We start from the raw sequence: 23,345 nt of genomic DNA on the forward strand, positions 1-23,345 counted from the left end.
TCTCCCAAAAAGTGTTTTTTTTTTTGTGTGGAAAAATTGATTATAATTCATACTTGCGCATAGTGGTGAGGGTATCATTTATCGTCTTGCAGCGTTTTAAAAGGGCGTCGAGTCTGTGCGGCTCTTCTTTTAGAAATTTAACGGCTTCCACCTCCACCCGCAGCACCACCCGCATCTTACTTTGAAGGCCAGGAAACTGATCTGCATCAGAAAGCAGAGGACACAATAAATGTGGTCCCATAAACAAGCAAATTGGCCGTTGTATATTAAAAGCCTTCAGTTGTAATTGAACTTTAAACTTTCGAACCACAGATAACGATCAGCGAACTCATTTATGCGAAAAGAGATCCGAGACAGATTCCAGGTTCTCACTGAGGAACTGGTGCACACATTATAAACTGTCTACCAGAGTAAATAATTGTTTTCTGCATAGAAAGTATAATGCACCAGCATGACTCACTTTTCAGCTCAGTAAGTGTTTCTCCCAGCTTTCTCAGAAGTGCAGTTTTCTCCTCCAGCTCTTGCGCTGTCACCAGCTTGTGGTTGACAGACGACTCCTTCTGGATCTCCTCCACAGACTTCTCCAGGTCGCTGGGATGGAACAGACAGAAGGCTGAGCTCCACGGACTCCTCTGCACACTTAAATCTTCCTACACATTCATCTCAGATTAATGTCAGTCAAGTTTGACCAAATGATAGCTGAGTCAGTTGGCAATTAATCTGAAAACTCTGGTCTGTTAAACAGTAGAGGGAGGAACTTGACAAACTTTTCTAAAGCCTTTCTAAACAACGAAATGACATGTTTTCAAGAACACAAACATATATGAACCTGGAAAGTTCTGTATAAAATTCAATACATAGAAATGAAGAATAGGATTTTTTAGCCAGTTATTCTGAAGGTCTCAACAGATGACCCTAAAGCCTCAGAAACAGTTTCTGATATGAAGCTGAAGCCAACTATCTGATTATTAAATCTCAAAGTGGTGTTTTCATTCTGCAGTCACTTTAATGTATTAGTAGACACATCTCAAATCTTAATGAGCATCTTGCTCTATGCCAGGCTTCATTACAGTTACAAATCTTTGCTATCAAGGCACCAACTTATGAGTCACCTAATTGCAAAAGAGAAACTGAATCAGCAGTTGGAGAATACAATAGAAATGCTGAAACAATGTTGAGAAAAATATCAAATATATTGCTATTTTAGACTACTGTTTGCATTTTACAGCTAAAAGAAACGTTTATTTGACAACTACTCTGCAAACCACACAGTTTCAATAAAAAGATGCCTCAAAGACCCACTCCAATTCTCTTTTGAGCTGTTTTAAAAGTGTTCTCAGTGGTCTTTTAATTAGGATTGTGGTTTTTTTGGACAAAATAATAATTTAAAAAAAACAGTGTCATTTTCTAGGACATTATTTCTGCGGAGCGGCAGTAGTTCATTAGAAATTCACCTCTGAATTGTGGATGGGACTGTTGGTGTTGAGCAACCCTCCCTGTCACCAAGAACTGAGAGCTCTCTGTTTACATGATCTCCCACACCCCCAACCTAACATCACTAGTGCAACAGAAATGTTGAGCAATATAGGAGCTAACCAGTTGTTTAGTTTTGAGTCAAATTCCAGCTCAGACGAGGAAAACAAAGACGTACATGGATCTATTTGTCTGCAAGTGGATGCATCAGAACGAAGTGGAGCAGAAAGCTTGAGGGCCGCTCAGTGTTTCCTACGTATCAACTACAATCTTTTTCAAACAGAATTTTTCCCCCTGCTCCTAATTCATGATTTAAAAAAACAAACAATAAAACTCAGAAATGCTATTTTAAGCAAAATATTCTTAATATATGTCTTCCATCATCATAAAATTCCACAAGACCATGTTATTTGTCATTGTGGGTCTTTAATACTGACTGGAGCTGCTGGATGATGAGTTCCTCCTCATTGAGGTACTTGAGCCTCTCCTCCTCCACGAGGAGGCGCTGTCTCTGGAGAGGGTCTTCCTGTTTCCTCACGGCGTCAGCCACGCGAATGTTTAGCTCGGCCTCGGTCCGTTTCAGCAGAGATCGAACTGAATCCTGGTTCTCCAGCTACAAACACAATAATAGGAACACACAATAATAGGTTTTTAGCAAAACACTATTTCCATGTTAGGAACACTGAACCGGACAAAAGAAAAGAAAACTATAAATAACACATTCCTGACATGAAAACATGGACTTCAATAGTTTGCAGGCATTACATTTTTCCAACTGTTCTTCCCAGCTTGGTATTTTCACGTAAACTTTTATTTTTTTCTCTATATTTACAGAAGTACACTGAAGTCGAATCTCATGAGTTTTAGACGTGAAATTGGACATAAAAATAAGAGTTAGACACTGCCTGTAATTTACTTGGTGGGGATTCTGTGTGTGCATTAGCATGCACATAAATAGTTCTCCAAACAGAAACCGAGATGCCCTGAGGAAAATGAAAGATGCTCATGACAGAAGCACTTGAGCGTGAACTAAGCTGCCTGTCAGAGTTATGAATAGAAAACTCTGCTGGCCTATTGCATGTAATACTATTCCCAGGGATGAAATCACCTTGCAAGCATGAAAAATTAATAATTTATCAGCCTTATGTTCTAGAAAGACAACAATATCACTAACATTTCAGCGTTGTCGCATAAATAGAGCATCATCAGTCGAAGCAATGCAGGTCTAAGAGTAGAGGAACATAAAATAATTCTGGGAGACGTACATAAAAGTTTTTCTTTTCAGTTTTTTATACTAAAGTGGATTTCTCTGCTCCACCTTCCCCTCCTGTATTATTCACAAGCCCCATTCAAAATAAAGGAGAAGGCCATCGGTGCAAGTGGCTCTGGTGCAGAGGTTACACTCGGACACACACATAAAAACCGACTCTCTCCTCCGGACAGAAGACACAGCCATGCTTTTTTAGCTCTCCTTCTTGCTGCTTACTTCGTTTGGGGAACATTTGTGCCCGCTGCTGTGGAACTAATAACAGCCCTGCATGCTCATCATTTCATCGCCATTACTTTATATTTCCTCTGCTAGAAACGGCACTTCACTGCCGCTAAAGGCATTCGTCTCATTATTTCCTCTTGATTCTTCCCACACTAACCTTGGAACCACTTGAATCAGAGGCAGACATAAGACTTAAGTATATTCTCTGTATTGCTCTGGAAAAATACAAAACATGAGATCATTTGATCATCATTTGATCATTATTAGATCTTTAAAATCCTGCAGCACAGTCATCTGCAGCTGCTCTAAGAGAAAACACCTTAAAAGCATCATAAATACTTTATGTTAAAGTATTAAACAGTTCAGTAACAGATACATGTAGAGCAGAGGTGTTAATATTTCTTGTAAATGTAAGTTAACCTATAGACTTGGGGTGTGACGATTGATTTCAATGATTTGATTCACATCATAATTTGTGGCTACAAAAACGATTAATGGTCCATATCAGTTAATTTTGAACGATCCAATTCACTGAACTAAAATCCATTCAGGACGTCTTTTGGCTAAAATTCTCAGAGATAAATACCTGGAAACTGAACAGTGCAGGGGAGGCTTTCCAGATTCCTTGTATTTCTTGCAAAATATTCAAGTGTAAATTAAATATGTGTACAAATAAACAAGTAAACAAGAATTAATGGCAAATCTATTCACATTTTAATTTCCTAAAGTTCAGCTCACTGTTGTTTTCCCACATAAAAAAATAATCCAAAGGAAACATTATTAGAACATTCTGCCACACTGTATTGTCACATGTCTTGGCAAAATTCTGTGTTTCCACACATTGGACTGTAATGATGGTTGGATCAATTTTTTGCTGCCATCACGAGTGTGTTGTCAGGTGCAATGCACTTTCTATGTAATAGTAAAATAAACCTACCATGTCTCAATCCAAATGGTATTTTCCAATATCAATTACGGTATACATCGAATTTCATCATTCCGTTAACAATGTGCCTCAGACAGAATTATCTGATTGGAAGATAAGAACAGAAATTAAGTCGATTAATTGTTACACCCCTATTATGGACATCAGTTAGAATGCTCATCAGGGTCCAGATAATAGTATGCAAAGAACCCATTGAAGTGAACTTCTCTGCCTCTTCATACGTGTCCTGATGGAAACAATCCACTTCTTTGGTTCTTTCACTCATTCGCTTATTTGTGTTTGCACCATTTATGCACATTTTGATTTAGAAGGTAACTTTCAGGTGCATGGTGTCACTTTGTGAACACTGCACTTGATGCTTTAAGGCACATGTCAAACTCAAGGCCCGCGGGCCAAGTGTGGCCCGCCATGTCATTTTATGTGGCCCGCGAGAGACATAAAGGTTTTCATTTCTTAGAATAAAAAATAAAAATTGGTGTGGATTTATTCATATCTTGGGGGAACCAGACTTGAAATATCGGATTGGGCAACTATACATTAGGACTTAAACACTGTCCATATAACTTAACCTGTCAGAATCAAATTTAAAAGGATTCATGCTAGAGTAACAAGCAAACGTGTTTTCCATGCAACTGTAATTGTCACTTTAAAAATTTATAGTAAATAAAAAATGACTTTTTTAATATTAAGGAGTAGTTACATTTATTTTTCATTACATTTAGTTACATGTATATGTTACATGTATAAGTCATCCGACCATTTGAGGACAGCCGCTATGCTGATGTAGCCCTCGGTGAAAATGAGTTTGACATCCCTGGTTTAAAGCATCTGCGTTCAATCACACCGCAAAAGCAAACGACACACCCACAATCTTGTATATCAATAAACAAAAGCAATAAATCTGCCAAAGCTTAATATGGTTCTTTAAAGACGTATGCAAGGTAATATTAAGCAAAGTTTTTCAAAGTATATCAAACTGGCATCTGAAACCCATGTACTGATAAGGACTATATTCTTCTGGGGTTTGAAACAAAAATCTGTAAACATCAACGTCTATTTGCATCTAAAGGGGTTCAGTTCATCACTAACTTTCTCTTGTGCACGGCTTTCAAGAACTTAATCACCTCACTGTAAAGTAAAGATGCACATTTTCAGTGCTTGCTGCTGACTGGTTACAGTTTGAGCTCCTTTTTCTCTCATTTCACCTTCTAAAATGTAATTCCATACAGCAGCTAACACTCTTTGTTGCATCAGTTGTTTTCTTGTTGCTTCATAGTTCAGTTTCATAACCTTGATAAGTCAGTATTTTTTTTCTTCTTTTTGTTATATTAGCCAGGCTGTGTAGAAAGAGGAAAAGCATCTTTTCAGTTAGGATACCTGTAGTTTCCGCAGCTGAGACAGCTGTTTCCGCAGGTCGGTGGCATTTTGCTGCAGACCGTGCAGATGGAGCTTCATCTGCAGGCGCCCGACACTGTTCACCAGGATCAAGTTAGAGGGCGGCGGTGGCATCAGAGCTAGAGGTGCCGACGGTGTGTTTGCTGCTGATCACAAAGCAAAACATGGGGGCAAGGGGGGGGGTCACTTGGTCACAAACTGCTTTGCTTGCTGGGCTATACACCAGCCAAGTTTGACACACAAACACAAAGTTAGCACAAATCCCCAAAGAAATTTACATGTACGTTGAAAATCTGGGCACACTTTCTGTCACACTGTGTCGAGTGTGGAAAATGCACTAAAAGAAAGAAAAGCACTATATTCACAAAATTCTTGTTAGGAAAAGGCAAACTCATGCTATTAGATATTTATGCTTTTATTTAATACACAGGGGTTTGTGAGTGTGGGCACCTTTTCTTTGACCACACATACACACTCAGGAAGGAGTGTCCAGTGTGTGACAAGGCAAATTTCTGAAAATCCCACAAGGTAAAGGCAAGCAAAGATTGTAGGATTAGAGACAGAGACAAGAGGAGAGGAGTCCGCTCTCTGGGAAACCAGCCAGCAGGAAAAGACATGAACAAACACTGCCAGCTAACCAGCAACACCAGACACAGGGCAGAGAGCCACGGGAAATGTCTGACGAAGAATTGAAAGGGTGATAGAGTAGGAGATGCCAACTACCTTTCTTCTTCGACCGTCCAGCTGGAATATAAAAAGAGTGAGCTAGTTATCCAGAAGTAAGTGGGTGTGGTCGAGACAAAGAGGGGGGAAATGAGATCTTTAGACTTCATACTTCACAAAAGTGTGACCCCCTAGAAAACAACACTACAAAAGAAAACCTCTTCTGTGGTGATGGCGTCGGGTTTATTTACTTATTTTTTATTCCTCAACACCGATATGATGAATTCAAAAGCAACTAAATCTTTGAATAAACTAACTGAAGATCTGATTGCAAAAATGGCTTAGAAGCAAATGCAAAAATAGAAAAGATCTTGTTAATGGTTAAATATTTTTTGTGTAATTAAAGAATATTTGTTTGCCACTTAGCAAAGAAAACATTAACATAATTCAGTTTTAGCGGACAAGAGAAAAATAACTATATAAACTATAAGAAGCAGAAATACATTGCTTGTGTTTGACCATTTAATATGATGGGTTGATATTGCATCTGCTCAAAATAAAAATCTGTTAAAGCTTACCTTCTTTTTGCAGGGTAACCGAACATTTTTCCTTTCTTAAAATAATTAGAACTGGTAAAAATAGATGTTCTTTTGCACCTTATCCGTTCAAATCAAATACATTATACCCGTGCTGCATTCAGGGTGTAGGTAGGTTGGTAGTAAGAGTGAATTAGAATTGTCTTAAAAACTGGTCTCTGTAAAATTTATTTCTTGTTTACAACCAGATAGGCCCGGATTCAGCCAGCCCCAATATGATGTGCAGGCATTCACTGTACAAGAGAACTGGACTGACTAACTCCTCCCCCCTGGGGTTCCAAATAGGAAGTACCTGCTGGCTCCAAGAACAGCTATTACTCAGTCATTCTATTTGTCAGAATTTGAGTGAAAGGGATGTGGACTTCCAACAAGCTCACTTCTGATTGGCTACATTAGTTGCAATAGAAACAGACTCAGACAGACTCCGACCAATTACTGATGTCATCTGACTCAAAATGGCAGCTGAATTGATTTCATTGGGTTAAAGCCAGAAGTAGGCCATTCTCTATGGGTGTCGGCATACTCACCAACTCCAGTTCTTTCATACAGTCAATGGGGGCAGTCAGAATACCAGGGGAGTACTTCCAGATGTGCTGAGTTTGGGGTGTCATGTCACTTCAAGCCCCAAAAATGCTTTGAAAACCACCTTATCACATCAGCTCATCTATCCATGTATGTATCTTCTAATCTGATCTGTTTAATATCTCTATGTTTTATGTTAAATGCTCCTACTATACTGTCTGTGTTTACAGGGGTTGGAGAGATGCATTTGCCCGTTTTTTACTTTTCACCTGCCTATTTGTCCGACCGCCTGTCCCTGTGTTGTTGTTTTTTTTGTATGTTTTTTGGGGTATTTTTTTAGTTAATTTGGGATTTTTGTGGGCTATCGCGGTGGTGGAGGCAGTCACAATGCCTATATCCGGTCTTGCAACCAGATACTTATAACTCACTGCAAAGTAGACAACAAATACTGTTAGTGTCTACTTATAAGATTTATAATGCTGTCATTGCCTTTCTTTCATCAGCCTATGAACTAGCATGTTGTCCAGGGAACCACCAGGACATCACTATCAATGTTGAGTACTGTGGATTCATGGGTACATGTTAGCAGGAAGAGGAAACAGTTAGAATGCAGGGACCATAACAGAAACAGCAGTGTTAGTAACAGTTGGGGACGTAGTTCTCAATTACTGGGCTCTACTCACTTCCAGTGGCGGAGCCGTCACTGTTGGTTTCGGTCTTCTCGCTGGAAGAGAAAGGTAATGGCCGTGAAAACTCCGTCCCTTGGTCTGGAGGGCAGCCCGCCATCATGCAGAGACGCAGCAGGCCGCATCTGAGGATCAACCGCCACAGGGCAAAGCAATTACACTGCTCAGGCTAACAGCAAAACATCCTGATACTTTACCATAACACCGCTAGTACATCTAAAATAGCTTTAAAAAAATTATCAAGGAGGATACTTTGACTTGGTGAATGTCAGGACTTCCTACTCTACTGCAAAGCTCTTTAAAATATTTCTATGAATTAGGGAAGGTCAATAGTATTGTGGCCTGCAGCTGGTCTTTAGTGCTATTCACTTTGTGCTTTGCTCGCACAAGGTAGTGCACCACTTCACTTCTCTGAGTTGATAATGGCTCAGATAATAGCTTGCTGCTGTTCCTGTCAATACTCCTGCCTGTGTGTCAAAGCTGAAGATATATTTGGGACTTCTACAGGGTTAATGGGCCATAATGAAGGGTCTTACGTGCTGTCACTGTCTGGCGCTCTGGTCAGAACACTCTGGACCAGACCAGTCAGGCTGGCTATTTGCTTCTCCATAGCCTCCATTCGCTCCAGGCGATGATCCCTGGAAGAACAAACCCTAAATAAACATCACAGAATTCTCCATGAGGTAACAACTGATAAAAAAAATGGAAGAAGAGATGCCAAAATAAAATTAAAAAACGGTATTATTCAATGCACAATAGGAGCAAAAACTGATCTATCATTCAAAACAAGATATGAAAAACTACATGAGAGCAATCTGCAAAAAGCAGAAAGGCTATCTAGGATTCAAACTTTCATCCAGGCGTGTACCGACCTGCTAGCTTCCATATCTTGTCCAGATAAAGGACCAAAACCTGACATGCCCCTGTTGCCTTCCCCAGGTCCCGTGAGGCACATAGGGTCAGATCCAGAGCTTGGTCTCGACTTTGGACTTTCCACAAACACAGAAGAGGAAGCAGAGTCCTTGCGAAAAGTCTGCCTAACAGGTGATGCTCTGGGTGAGCTGGAATATGTGTCCCTTTCTCTCAGCTGCATGTCAGGGATCTTTTGTGGGGATGAGGGCGCCATGCGAAAACCCATGCCCAGGGTTGCTGAAGAGTATGTGTCAGAGTACAGCGAAGCTCCAGGCTTGTAGAGAGAGTCGTCCAGTTCCCCCTGCAGACCAGCAGCTGAGTAGGTGCTGAGGGATCGTACAGAACCGCGTCGATAAAGGCCGGTGGAAGCAGGGAAGCCAAAGGGGTCTCCGATTGCAGCTAACGATTGGGTTGAGGCAATACTGAGGCGGCCCTCGTGCATCAAGCTGTATGGATCCATATACAACCCCTCACTCTTCAGCAGGGACTTGTTCTTTGCAGAAACCTCTTCATCAGGCTTGACGTCACGGCGCTCCAGGATGGCACTAGGTGAAGAAGTAAGGCCTACGTTGGCACCATGGCCGGCTGAAGGATGGTGAGGGTGTCTGGGCTGCTCATGCTGGGGATGGGACCCAGCCAATGATGGAGGGCGACCCCCGCTGTAGGACAGGCGCGAGCGGGATGGAGAGCCAGAGGACGAAGGAAGTGTGTTAAGGCGGCGTGTCGGGGAGGAGTCATGGGAGGAATACACCATTTCTCTCTGAAATGAACAAATATAAATATCATCAGATTTATGGACTGAGTTCCTGTTTTCTATGTATAAAATTGACATAATTAGTGTTTAAATGTGATAAAAATGAGATTATTCCCACAACTATTGTTCAAGAAGTATATAAACTGACAGGTCTACCAACAAAACCATGTTTATGATACCTTTTTTTAATTTAATGAGTAAATCAGCTCATTTTAAAATTCTGATTAGTATAAGATGACGTCCAGCTAGACATCACCCTTTTTTAAAATAAGAGGAATTGCTGTTTCCTACAATTCAGTTGTTATTTTTTAAGTTTCTGTTCTTGTGTAGACATCCATGGTCACAGCTATGTTTTTAAACTTATCCTGCTGTCATTGAACATCTGGAGAATTTTTTCTAATTTATAAGTTTAAAAAGACAAAAATTTATATTTTTGACACACATCCTTATCTCAACATCCCAACAAAACTCTATGAGACAGACAAAGCAGCAAATCCCCATCCAGCAAAAACTAGAAACTTTTTTGTTCTTAAATATGAATAAAACTGAAATTCACAACATAAATGTGATTTTTTTTTTTAAAAGTTCAACAATTCCCTTAAAAACTGAAGCCTGTATTGTCTGGTAAGAATTGGTGCAAGAGGGTGAATGCAAATGGGATTCTCCAGTCTGTTGTTCCCTGTCAGCAGGTTTATTTACATATTTTTTTCTGATATACTCTATGTACCATTGCAAACATGACATTCAGGAGCAAAACAACACAGCGAGTGCACACAATGTTTTTCTCTGCCTGCCATGCATGATTATTAGTAGTTATATTACCAGCATTTTGTGAATAATGCAGATGGCAAGCTGGGTTTGGTATCAAATAATTAAAAAAAAGGTTTTCCCTCAGGCTTGCTTGATTTTTACTGATGCAGAAATATATTCAATGTTAAAATATGCTTTATGAAGGAATGCAGTTGTCTAGTTTTTGTACAAAAACAGATGGCCTACTTAGAAATTCCAAAACAACATGTCCGATGGGAATTCCCTTAAAATTACGAACCTGGGTACATGGTAGTGGGCTTTCAAAGTCACTTTTGCTAAAGAAGCTCACCTCCCCAAACAACTCATAAAACACTGAACTTGCAGGAGATCAAATTACAGATCACCATGTTGCCCCTTCACCTCTCACCGGCCCTCAGCTCACCCTCAGGTCTCCATTAGCCAAATGTGCAGCACCGGTGTAAGAGGCATAGATGGGCTCCTTGCGGTAGATCTTGATGATGCTCCGATCCTGAATGTCCCTGACGTCCTCGAGCTCGTAGAAGACATTACGGGCTTCATCCTTGATCAAGATGGCCGTGTTGGGTGACTTCAGCATACCCGCTGTCAACTTCTGAGGGAACATGTGCACGATGAGAGCGTGCAGCGTGTCCAGGCTGCTCAGCTCATGGGTGATGTGCACCCGGCGTGTCTCATCTCCATACTGCAGGAACAGCACGCCTAAAAAAGAATGAGGAGAGGTGGTGAGTCAGGAATCGTTGGCTTCAGCGGATGGAAAAAAATAACTATTCTGTCGATTCCTGGGGCTCATTTTGAAAGGTATGCTTCAACTATTCTGCTTCTACAAGAGCTAAATTATGAATGCCATCATCAGAGGTCGGCATGAATAATAAAAGATCAACACGTTTTTGGGCAAAGGGAGAGCAGGTGCTAAAATCCACGTCGTCACTCAATACTTGGGCTGACAATAACAAATTATTTAAATTTAACTTTTAAACGACATGGAAGTAAGTGAGTTTAAAGAATTAAGAATGGCCCCAACTAACAGGAATGTAGACTAACTATTGATTTTTAAATTAAGAGGTTTAGCGCCTGACTAACCTGAAAATTCATCTTCATACAACACAGAACAAACAAAAAGGACAAGGAAAGAGATTGAGAATTAAAACTTGCAACAAAAAAAACATGCAAGGTGCTGCATATATGTTGGGGAGAGAAGAAAAAACAGACATTGGTTAGTGCAGAGGCAGAGGATGAAGGACATTTGTTATCTCACCTCTGACTAAACTTCTAATTAATATGGCTGCATAAGCTTCACAGTAATCCTCTCTATCCTAAAAAAGGACCATTTGTGGCAAACCTGTCCTCAACTCCATTTGCATTTTCCCTTGTATACTGACACAGTATGATTGAACACAAAAATTTACTATAAATGACATTTCAATAACATGTCAATTTGTAAAAATGACATGGATTACTTTTTTTTAAAAAAACAGTTGTTTTCTGTTGTCTACCTCCTATGTATAAGTAGCTTTGGTAACCCCGCACTTCCTGTCGTTTCGCATGAAGAAGTTAAGTTTTCTACCAATGTTAAATGAAGAGAAATCTGCATTGACCCACGCCGTCAGGTTGCAACTTAAGCCTGCCAAGACTGCTTTTAATCTTTACCTGGAGATCGGAGCTTATTCTGGCTGGCGGAGCGGGACAGTGGCAAGCTCTGACGAAAACGGTTCATCCGATTGAAGCCGATGGGAATGTCTGCCTCCGACATGGTCTCCAAGGATTCAGCTGAAGCGAACGAGAGCTTGGCAGCCTGGTCGGCAAGCCCGGACTGGGTGGACTGGGAATGTCGTGGACTGCGACTCTGCGGGTTAAGACAACGCACAAAGTCACAGAACAATTTAAGGAGTGGTGGAATTGAGGCAGAATGAACATGTTTGACAGGCCTGATGGAGGAAGGCTTTCTGGAAGAGACAGTGAACACACAATGACACACTTAACAAGATTACCCAGACCTTGACAATACCATTAGCAACCTGCTATTCACCAAGAATTACAGGCATCACAGCATATGGCATGTGTTGAATGAAGCTGCAAAAAGCTGCACATTCTGTGTTAATTCACCATTAATGGAGACGCAGTAACCATGCTGAAGTGGTGTCCCTGCTTGGCAAAAGTTACATCGGGGTTACTCGGCTTTGCACACCACCCACATTCGAACTCTTGTGACTGTGCACATTCAAACTTTTAAATGAGTGCTTTTGGGATGGAAGGAGAAACCCTCGCAACTCCCAGGCTGTCACTGTAGCTTTATCCTGCCGGCCTAAGTTTAGGCCTCTTTCACCGAAAGGTTGGTGATGCAGCTGGGGCCGGGCTGACTGAACTGAGCTCCCTGATTCCCCACCGCTGCAGCACTTCCTGCTGCTCAGAGGCGCTGTAATGAGCTCCCAGAGTGCTGTCTGCTGATTATTTCAATGGAAGAAGCAGATACAGTCTTAGCCGCTGAACAGTTACGGTGCCTGTCTGGCCGTCTTTGAAGCATGAACACAACAGTTGTCAGCTCTTTCTCTCTCTGCTTGAGTCAGACTACACACTGGAGCTACTGTGGCTTTTATTAATGAGGTTTTTAATTAATGGATGGCAGCTTAAGCAACATGCAGGGCTACAGAAGCCAAAGAGAAGGTAAAAAAGAATATAGGCACAGTTAGAGATTAATTTCAATAGTGAATTTCGTTAGATAATCTGGCCAAGGTGTTGACATTTTATTAAGCAAAAATCTTCAATTTGCTTGTCTTTGTCTTGGCAAAAGTCAGCAGAAGATTAGAGGGGGAATACCTTTGGTTACAACTGCCTCATTAATCTGTAAGCTTCTTCTCTCCCTCTCTAAGTAGCAGGAAAAAAAGGCATGAATAAAGGGTTTGCTAAACTGAATATGCTCACTTATTGCCTGAATCTTTGGTTATAAACCTGCAGCCTAGAGGCGCATTTCAGCAAATAGTAACTACATCTTAAATGGACATGAGGTCTTTCCAGGGAGAAGGGAATCATTTTAATCTAACAATTTTTTTTCCTAACACTGAATGTTAGAAAAATGTGCCCAAATGGAACTTGTGCAGCTATTTAATGACACGGCAAATGTGTTAATTTTAGTCTTGGCTATGTTTTTTTTTTACTTTGGAACACAGGTGCACTGACAAAAATGGTAAAGATCAATCTACTCCTGCTTGCATAGTCTAAACCTCCAAAGCTTTGTTTACTTTTGCCTTTTTAGCAAACAACAATCCTAAGTGAGATTTGATGGGATTTTAAGGGAAAAATAACCAAAGAATTGGCAAAAAAATGCGATAGGAAGCAAAAAAACTGCAATATAAAAAGATGAAAATCCTTAAAAATTACCTACGGAAAAAAGCCAAAAGGTATTTTTTTGCTACACATCCATGGTTTTCTTTTTGGAAAAATTAATGAACTCTAAAAGTTTTCTGATACAAAGTCAATACACAGGACCCACATTTAAATTAAAAGTAGCAAAGCACAGTTCCAAGAGTCAATGTTCAGAGGATTTCAGCTGCTTTGGTTGACTGTCAATATTTTTTAAGCTAGATTTTCAACAATAAATCTCTTTTGCACCCAACGAAACAATGACTGGCAATATTCATTATTATTATTCATGTCAAACTGCATACAAGCTCTTCAAACATAAGAAATACTGACAATACACACTTTGTTTCCACAATGTTCTGCACCTCAGCTCCACTCAGCAGGGTTCTTCTTAAAGAACAAAGAAATGTCATTTCAAGTTCGGAGCCATTCTCTATTTGTCAGAGGCAATGAATTCAATACTTAAGGGATGTGTTTTCCTTTTGAAGTCAGGAAACGTGCAATGTAGTTAGTGTCATACCTGCAGCCGACAGCAATAAGAACACTCAATTTGGAGAATCACAGAGGAATTCTGATGGAGGCTAACAGAGGCCGAAGAACACGCACGTTTTGTGGCATTTAAAGCAACTTCACAGAATTACACTGGCAAAAGAACAAAGTAAGGGATTCGATTAGTCTGACTTTTTATTGGAGTGTTGAGGAATAAACTGCCTTTCATCTGATTTCCGCTTTGGGGAGCAGCTGATGTTTGCAAAAACTGATGAAGAAGGTGAAATATTTAATGTATGGATTCTTACTTTTGCTCCCGTCTCTCATCAGATGTAACACTAATCACACAACATCAGCCTCGGCTTGTTTTGCTGACGAAATAATGTGCATCACAGGAAGCTGTACCTAAACTGTAGGCGGGACCTCCACTGTGCTCTTACATTACTGTATGCTTTCACATGTGCTGTGTGTTTACACTGTAATATACAACCCTCCTAATGTATTGTTACAGCCCTTTCGACACGATCGTGCATAATTTAGTTCTACGCCCACACAGAGTCCAGAGATGGTGGTGGAAGACAATGTTCGAGCACAGATGGAAACCGTGGTGCTGACAGATAATCCCCACCATGATTTCTAATAGGGTCGTTTATCTAAACATTGACCACAGCGAGCAACAATGCAGCCAGTGGAATTGATGGTGGGGGCACCACAAACTGCAGTGAAAACACCTTATGGCCCCTCTGTCCAATGATGGTAAATAAAAGGAGGACATTTGGTGAAACTGCGAAGGTTTGATGACTGTGCTCTGAATCCCTGTAGTACTTCATATTTTTAGTAACAATTTTAAACAGAACTTAGTGTATCTCCTATATAAAAAAACACTCTTATGTCTAAATAGGAAGACAGTCTGCTCGACTGAGCTGAAACAAGAAAAAGCAGTAAAACTGGATATGGATTGCAGCTGAGCTGTTTCCAGGCAACCGAGACTGACCAAGAGAAACTCACTTAAACCACAGCAAAAAATGAGTTGTCACTTTTACAGCTGGACTCATGTATACCGAGGAACATGATAGGTGTTTTTGTGGGAATGGTAATTTAGTTATTGAAGAAGTTTTTGGATTTACAAGCTGACTGTAATAAGGTCACACATCCTCTGTCAGTATAGAAGAGGTAATTATAACCTGAAGATTCGGTAAAAATGTATTACATTTCAAATGTACAAATAAAAGCAGCTGCCTGAGTTAGCCAATAAAATAATTTATTTTCCCCTATAATTATTTAATTGTTTTAAATGCTGCAATCCCACTTTATCATTTTCAATTAACTGAAACGTTTGATTGTTCTTTTATTGCTGCCTGAGCTTTTTGTTTCTACGTACCGGTAAATGTCTTCAAATTGTTGCAGCTAGGGTGCAGAGTAAATAAAGCTGTCTGGTTAGGGGGTTTGAACCACTGTTCTAAACAATGTGCTGCTTAACAATAGAATAAATTCACAGCGTAAGGCTGTTCAGGAGTCGTGCACCTGCTGTTATTTTATATATGTCCACGGGTTATTTACCTTGTTACATTTTCCAAACTCTGATTTCCATGGTTGCATTTCAGATTAGATACCAAATGAAAACGTCTCTCTGCAGTAATTTTAAATTGTAAATAATATATGCAAAGACACCATCTGCTCATGCATCTGGAAAGCTGTATGAATTGATAAATGGCTGGAAACATCACTGCTAGGCAGGTAGTGGTGTCTCTTGCCACCAAAACCTTTTCCTTGAGAGTAATTTTTTCAACGACACTCAGCTTCTGTTGAAAAGTCCTCTTACAAAGCCAGAGCAGAGCATTCTAGCAAACAGGGAACAAGATGATCTAAGAAAAAAAAACAACAGTGTAGAAAGTAGGACAAGGTGGCCTGACAACAGACCTGAGGCTATAAGTTGCATTAAACTCAACACGCCTTCCACTATATCTTTTTCTTTGATTGCAGACACTAAAAACAGTGTTTCAACACCTAAACACAGAAACATGCACACAAATGGGGGTTCAAATCGTATCTCATGGAGAGAAACTTTATAGTAAGCATGGAAACACACTTTTCTGGGGTCCATGAAATTAATTGTGGTGTGCCTCAAGGTTCCATCCTTGCCCCCTTGTTTTTTAACATTTACATGTTTCTTCTGGGGAATGTCATCAGGAGCCAAAACTTCATTTTTCATAGCTATGCTGATGATACCCAGCTGTACATAGCTATGTCTCCTAATGACACAAGACCAATAGAAGCAATTTTTAAACTGTATTTTAGATGTGAAATTATGGATGGCAAATAATTTTCTCCAGCTCAACCAGGAAAAAACTGAAATTTAAGTTATCGGTCCTGAAGCCAAGAGAGAGAAACAGTTTCTGAAGCTACAGGGACTTTCATTGAGTCATTCAGAAATAGTCAGAAACTTGGGTGTTATCTTCTACTCTAAGCTAACTTTTATCACCCATATAAAACAGGTGGTTAAAACTGGTTTTTATCATCTTAGAAATCTGGCTAGGGCCCGCCCAAAACTCTCTCTTGCTAATATGGAGGTGCTAATGCATGCTTTTAGAATAGAATAGAATAGAATAGAATAGAATAGAATAGAATAGAATAGAATAGAATAGAATAGAATAGAATAGAATAGAATAGAATAGAATAGAATAGACAACTTTATTTATCCCTTTGGGAGGTTCCCGCATGGAAATTGACATCTCCATCGCATACAGCACTATTTGACATACATGTAGGAAAAAGCGTGAGTAAAATTGATTACTGCAACGCTCTGCTTGCCGGTCTTCCAAAAACCAACATTAGGAACCTTCAGCTTCTCCAAAATTCTGCTGCACGAGTTCAGCAAGGCGGGCTCACATCACCCCAATTTTAAAATCCTTGCATTGGCTCCCCATATGGAGATTGATTTTAAGATACTTTTAACAGTTTTTAAATGTCTTAATGGTCTTGCGCCTTCCTATTTATCAGATCTTTTAGTAAAGTATGAACCCTCGCGGACCCTGAGATACTCACTGGTCTGTTAACCATTCTGATTGTAAAAACCAAAACCAATGGAGAGGCTGCATTTCAGCACTATGGCCCCCGTTTATGGAACAGTCTGCCAGAGGACCTGAGAGCCGCAGAGAGCATTAATGCTTTCAAGAAAAGGCTCAAGACCCATCTTTTTAACCTGGCATTTTGCTAATTTTTTAGTACTTTTATTTCATTATTTATTTACTTATTTATTTATTTATCCATTTTCTCTTGTTTTATGAACTTGAACTAGATTTTTAACGCGGTATTTTAATTTACCTTATTTCAATGTTTTATTGTTTTTATCAATATGTTTACTTTTTCATTGTCATTTTTATTTTCAGTGCTTCCTCAGTTGGGACCTCTCCTTCTGGATCGGTTGCTGTTACTTGGCTGTGGTGGAGCGGTCACCGCCTGTGATGCTGCATTTGGCTGATTATGCAGCTATTCACAGAGAGGGAGGTTCCAATCATCAGCACTTCCAACATCTTGTTTTCGTGCTCAGCCTATTTCTCATTGTCTTTCCCCATCAGTTAGGGGGTGGGAGCTGTAAAAGGAGTGGGGGGCTAGGTACAGGGAGGGGGGCCCTATTTTTAATTTTAGTGCTTGTTTATTTTAATCCTCATGCTTGTTTTTGTATGTTGTTGTGTTTTAATGTAAAGCACTTTGTGTTATATTTTAATATGAAAAGTGCTTTATAAATGTAGTTTTGATTTGATAGAAATCTATATTCTTTCATGTTTATGTTGTAGAAGTAACAAAGAATAAGATTTTCTTCCACTAAATACCAGCTTAAATCTGTGTTTGCAATTGAATCACCGATTAAATATACAAGCTTGCTGTAATCAAACGTTTTCCTGGCTACTTCATCAAATAAAATGTTAATTTATCTCTCCCATGTCCTCCGAGTTCAAGCATATTCTTGAGCAGAATTGTTCCCGAAAGCCTATTTTCTTGTCAAATTGTATGCTGTTTGACGTGTTTGGTGAGGGTCATGACGCTCCATTAACCGCCTGAAGGTTCAACGGCCCATCTGTCATAAACATTAATGAGCTGGCTTTAATATTTCAAGGGCACAACATGAAATTTCATATCTAAACTGTTGCCTTGACTCATGACATTTGCAGCACACAAAAAAAGTATAGAGGTTAAGGTATTTTAAATGCTGTTTTATTTATTTTTGATTTTTAAATGATAAATCTTTCTCTATTATGTTGACGTCGCTGAATAGATGGCAATCATATTTGAATTAACCTTATGAGTAACGATGTATAATGTTGTGCAGTGTGAGATGAGGTTATAAATTCAGTTTTCAATCTAAAGGTAAGGCTAAGTCTCCCATTATATTTACCTTCAGTTGTTTATTAACATAAAACAACTGAAAGAAACGTGGCTGAACTGCACAAAATCCAGCATGCTTTGGGATTTGGTGAGATTGTCCACTAAAAAAGCTGCTTTTAGGCTTATGTCAAAAGTCATACGTTAAGTTTTCATGTGGTGTGATTTTCTACTTTACCAAGACTAAATATGGAAACGTCAAACACAGCTTGATGTGTCTGAATTCAAGTTTCTAGAGAAACTGAATGGAGAATGACTAACTTTTTTCCACATTTCCATTTCTTTGACATTGTGTTGCTTCTCTTATTGATGCCTTAACTCATCAAGCCGCCTACCCTCAGCTTTGTCTTCCTTTTATATTTTTTCCCACTTTTTTTTCCATCTTTTGCTTCTGGTTCTTGCAGAGGTGCCTTCCATAAATAAATCAGCCTCTGCATCAGTCTCTTCTGACAGGATTAAATCTAGACGCGTTGTCTGCGCTCCCATTCTCTGCATTTCAGCATCACGACTCCATGTTTTGCTCATCCTCAAACTATTGTTATTGAAAACAGATCTTTAAAAAGATCTGTAACTCACGTCTGATCATTCTGTCCTCATTCAACTTTTAACTTTTGTCCTAAACTTTTCCCACGACATTTTTCCGGACTTATAAAGCGCCTGTAGAGAGTCACCTTCAGAAAACCATCAGTTTCTAATGCATAGAACCACTGGCTTTCTCACATTGCTATAGATCTAATAAGCTGTAGCAGCTGAAAAGAAAAATAAACATGAGGAAACATGTTTTTGAGTCAAGCGTGGAAGTTTGAAATCTACTGGCATGTCTAATACTAACTTTCACTGTAAAAGAGTTTTATATCAAACGCAGGGCCTCATGAGATTGTTTCTTATCAAATTTGTTCTACAGGTAAACCAAATTCTAAACAGAGTTGTAATTTGCAGTGCGCTGATATAGAGATTTTTCAAAAGGTTTGGCCTATTCCAAAAAAAAATTAAATATGAGACCCAAAATCTAAAATCCAACTGAAACATGTAATAAATTTAGATTTAAATCCATATTTCTCCTTGACTAAAAACGTTATTTTCAAAGCTACATGTGTCTGATGTTGGTAAATACCATTTTTTCTGACCTTTTTGTAGCATTTTCTTTTATGTAATCCATTTTGAAAGTTTGATCAATATTGAAAAGCTGCATATGGTTACTTACACTTGTCTTTACCATGAGAAATGTTAGTTTTACAACAGATTTATGTGTCATTCCATAAATATGTTTTACTTTTCTTTTGGGGGGGTTGGGGTTGTATTACCATGCCCAATGGGTCTGGATTTTTATTTCTCCCAAATTATAATGCCACTAAAACTTTAGAAGAATCTGCACTACTGAGCACTTTTCCACAAAACACCATTTTTGTTTTATTGAGTCAGTCGAGTTGGAGCACAGAGGTTAATGGTCCTAAATAAGCAATTACAGAAAACACATTTCAGAAGAGTTTTTTATCTGGCCATTGCTTTCAGTCGGACACATTATTAGTGAAACCCTCACAGCACCTTCCTTTTAACTGATCAGTCGGTAAACCTTTGAGGCTTTGCTGAGGCCAACTGGCCAACACAGAGACTCATATCACACAGAATAAATGACATTGAAGAAGTTCATACAGCTTTTCATAGCTATGCCACAAATTGAAATCAAATTTGGAAGCACGCAAAAACCCTTCCCAGAGAACCAAAAGATGCCAGGAGAGCCGGAAACTGCATGACAAAGAGGACCATGAGGACAGAGAGGTGGAAGCAACTCCACAAAACAAAAACACAAACACAATGGACTGAAGACAGACTCAGAGAATTATTAGAAGCTGCACTGACCTTAAAGCTCCAGTAGTTGGGTTGTTGCTGTGACGTTTTATGAAGAACACAAAAGAGGGGTGGGTAGGAGAAAAAAAGTGAAAAATTACTTTTCTAAGATAAATAATAAAATGAAAAAAAGCTATGGACAAGTTAAATGCTTCCTTTTTAACTACGCCCCCCCCCCAATATTCCGACTCCAAGAGCTTAGATGGGTTGACAGTGGTGTCTAATGTGTTTAGTAGGCATCATGTTTCAGTTTTCCTGAAATAAAACTGCACTGTTAGAAAGTAAAAGAGTGAAATCGAATCAAGCAGCAGCTTTCGTAATGTCAGCCTTCTCTCCCGTCCCTCTCCCTCCAGCTCACATTTCTCTCATTCTTCGTCCATCCTTTTATCGGTCTCACCTGCTTTTTTCACTCAGTGAACGCGACATCGCTCATCTACTTGTTCTTCCTCCTTCTCTGATACGTAAGAGACGGCGAAAAGCCTCAGGAAATGAGCCTTCGATTAAGACATAATTACCCCAAGTTTAAACCCAGGCCAAGCCACGGATGGCCCAAATACCTCAAAACTGACATGGAGTATTAAAAAAAAAAAAGATTGGGTTCATGAATTTTAATTCTAATCCAAACTCTTACTCTACTTCTTATTCTTATCTGCAGGCAATTCTCAGTTCATTCAGCCTCTCCTCGGCAAACCCAATATAAGTCTAAGCAGGAAGAAGGAAAAATAAATAAAAGGGGAAAGTGACAGGCGAAGCTCAGCAGAATTTCAGAACTTTAAAACCTCAAAGATAATGATTTTCTGACTGATAAATTAACATATAATGGTGGTAAATAAAAGAAAATGTATTTTTTTTTTAAATCTAAAGATCCCTAATATTATTATTATTTTTTTCTTTTTAAACTACTCTGCCACCGATTTCCTGCCAGGGTTCAACTCAGTTTTCATATTTTTTGTTTTGTGGTAAAAACAATATATAAAAAAACTACTTCTTCCAACCATTTATCCTCTAAACTCCTTGTCAGCAGATAAGGGGTGTTTTAGTGTTTTATAGTCTTTGGCAGCACCACTAGTCATTCCAATAACAATACATTCAACAACTTTAGTGAAACTGCTGTTGAAGAACAACTTTCTGAAGTGAAGCTAACCACCTGCAGTGTTCCAGCAGTATCTGGATCTCCAAGCAGGATTCACAGGAGGAGTTCTGATGTCTTCTTTTGAGGAAAACTGTCAATTTTTTAAAACAACTTAACATGATTTGGAAGACCTCTTGCCAGTAAGATTATCTTAGAAAAGACATTATTTCTAAGATGCTCTTCATTTATTTTTTGCCATTTGATGCTGAGTATTTGTTATAAATTTACCTGTAGTTTTCATCCACTAACTGACTGGAGAGATTGAAGGGATTCTTACTAAAATAAAAAGGCATCCTCAAAAAAACATACATTTTGGATTATGTGTAGTAGCTTGAGTAGGTTTAAAATACGATAAACGACTCTTAAAAAGTGTGAATTTGTTTTTCACCAAAGCTCTACAGGTAAGAGCAATGAGTTAAGAAGTTGCAAAATTAATAATTTGATTATTCAAAGGAGTTATTTAAACAATTTTACCTTTCGTTTCTACGTTCTGTAATATTTTTTTCTCAAATATGGTGACAAACTCACCGCAGTCAGAAAAATGCAAACCTTTGGAACTTATCAGCAAACTTTGTCACGGCAAATAAAACTTTCCAAAGAGTCAGGGGGATTGGTCTATCCATCCTGGTTGTGCGAAGCATTGTGAGTTTTTGGAAAGTGGGAGGAGCCACAAAGAAACAGCTCTGTAAGGTGCCTAGCCTCTTTTTTTTTTTTTTACTTATAGTTGCATATGTTGATATCCATTGAAGTCCTTGTATCACGTTTGTGTTGGTTAGAAGTGATTCATTTAATGAACTTAACTGGTTCTTTGTAAGCTTGTAAATGATTTCCACCTTCCCATAAGGGTCTCTCCAAAGAGGTCATTGATAAAGTGGGTCAAGTTCAGGGTTGAAGTCCGCCCCCATCATACACCAGTCATTCATTCACTCAACATCATCACTGACAGTCTGTCCAGATAACAGCAGCTCTGGGTCACCACTGATGCATTATAAATAATTGCTAATTACTTACCGAGACAACAATAAAAAAATGTGTTTCCACAAAACTAAACGAGTGTGGAGGCTGGCTGTAATGGTAGAAATGCAATTTGTGCTTTTGTGTGTCTGTGTGTGTGTGTGTTAATGTGGCTGGATCGATATTTTCAGCCGCTTGACACTGTTGCAGATAAACAGAAGCAAATAAACAAAGTCTGGACTTTGAATTGCAAACCAAACTGTGAACATGTGGGCTGCAGAGAACTTATTTAAGTGTCACTTTGACTCTTTCCTAATGTTCCTAATGTTTGCAATCATCAGTGCAATCAAAGCACATCTTCTCCATCCCGTATTGATGCTTGTTATCTCCACACAGCTGCAAATGCAATTGGGAGACATAGCTTAGATGTACATCTAATTATTTTTTTTAAACTCAAACCTAATTAAAACCGTAGGGAATTCAAGGAATCTCAGATCAAACCTGGAAGGTCAAATGTGATTTTCGATTCTGTTCGCATGTACATTACTATACATGTGCACTGCCTGGTCGTATGCCATAGAACTTCAACGGGGGGATGCATCCTCAACGAGTGGAGCCCTGCATTACCTGACCTGCATGTAAAGCGAACTGCACTCACTCCACCCCTCCTCCAGCTACTCTCACTCTGTTATGTCGTCATCCTTTCTGCATCCACGCCCCCCCCCACCGTCAGTCAATCCCACTCTTTCTGCCACTAAATCGCCTGAGTGTGTGCTGCAGAAGACCTTTCTTTGTTTTTGCTTTTGTCCTCAAAACACACAGACATGATCTGCAAAAAAGCTCTCAATCCAACGGACCTGCAGAAATCTCCATGCACAGCATGTACTCTGATCCATGCCGCTTTCATCACGTCTGGGCTCCTCTCTGCTGAACATATGCACTCTGTCACCACAA

The 23,345-nt window shown here is 39.4% G+C and overlaps 1 protein-coding gene across 10 annotated transcripts in view; it reads right to left on the reverse strand.

Annotated features, from left to right (window-relative positions):
- The window catches only part of srcin1 (SRC kinase signaling inhibitor 1), a 112,750-nt gene that overhangs the window by 22,238 nt on the left and 67,167 nt on the right, over positions 1-23,345 (reverse strand). For 6 of the 10 annotated variants that reach the window (XM_020705160.2, XM_023957431.1, XM_020705169.2 and 3 more), the window contains 12 exons: positions 20,318-20,344; positions 11,876-12,071; positions 11,309-11,320; positions 10,632-10,927; positions 8,646-9,445; positions 8,310-8,411; positions 7,771-7,898; positions 6,030-6,050; positions 5,289-5,452; positions 1,911-2,086; positions 461-591; positions 54-201 (listed from right to left, as the gene is read on the reverse strand). In XM_020705160.2, coding sequence (XP_020560819.2) covers positions 54-201; positions 461-591; positions 1,911-2,086; positions 5,289-5,452; positions 6,030-6,050; positions 7,771-7,898; positions 8,310-8,411; positions 8,646-9,445; positions 10,632-10,927; positions 11,309-11,320; positions 11,876-12,071; positions 20,318-20,344 — 2,201 coding nt within the window. The remainder of the gene's footprint in view (positions 1-53; positions 202-460; positions 592-1,910; positions 2,087-5,288; positions 5,453-6,029; positions 6,051-7,770; positions 7,899-8,309; positions 8,412-8,645; positions 9,446-10,631; positions 10,928-11,308; positions 11,321-11,875; positions 12,072-20,317; positions 20,345-23,345) is intronic. The other 4 variants (XM_020705159.2, XM_020705161.2, XM_020705163.2 and 1 more) reach the window with 4 other exon arrangements.

Source organism: Oryzias latipes, chromosome 8 (genome assembly GCF_002234675.1).
Source record: "Oryzias latipes chromosome 8, ASM223467v1".
In the NCBI taxonomy this organism is placed as follows: Eukaryota; Metazoa; Chordata; class Actinopteri; order Beloniformes; family Adrianichthyidae; genus Oryzias; species Oryzias latipes.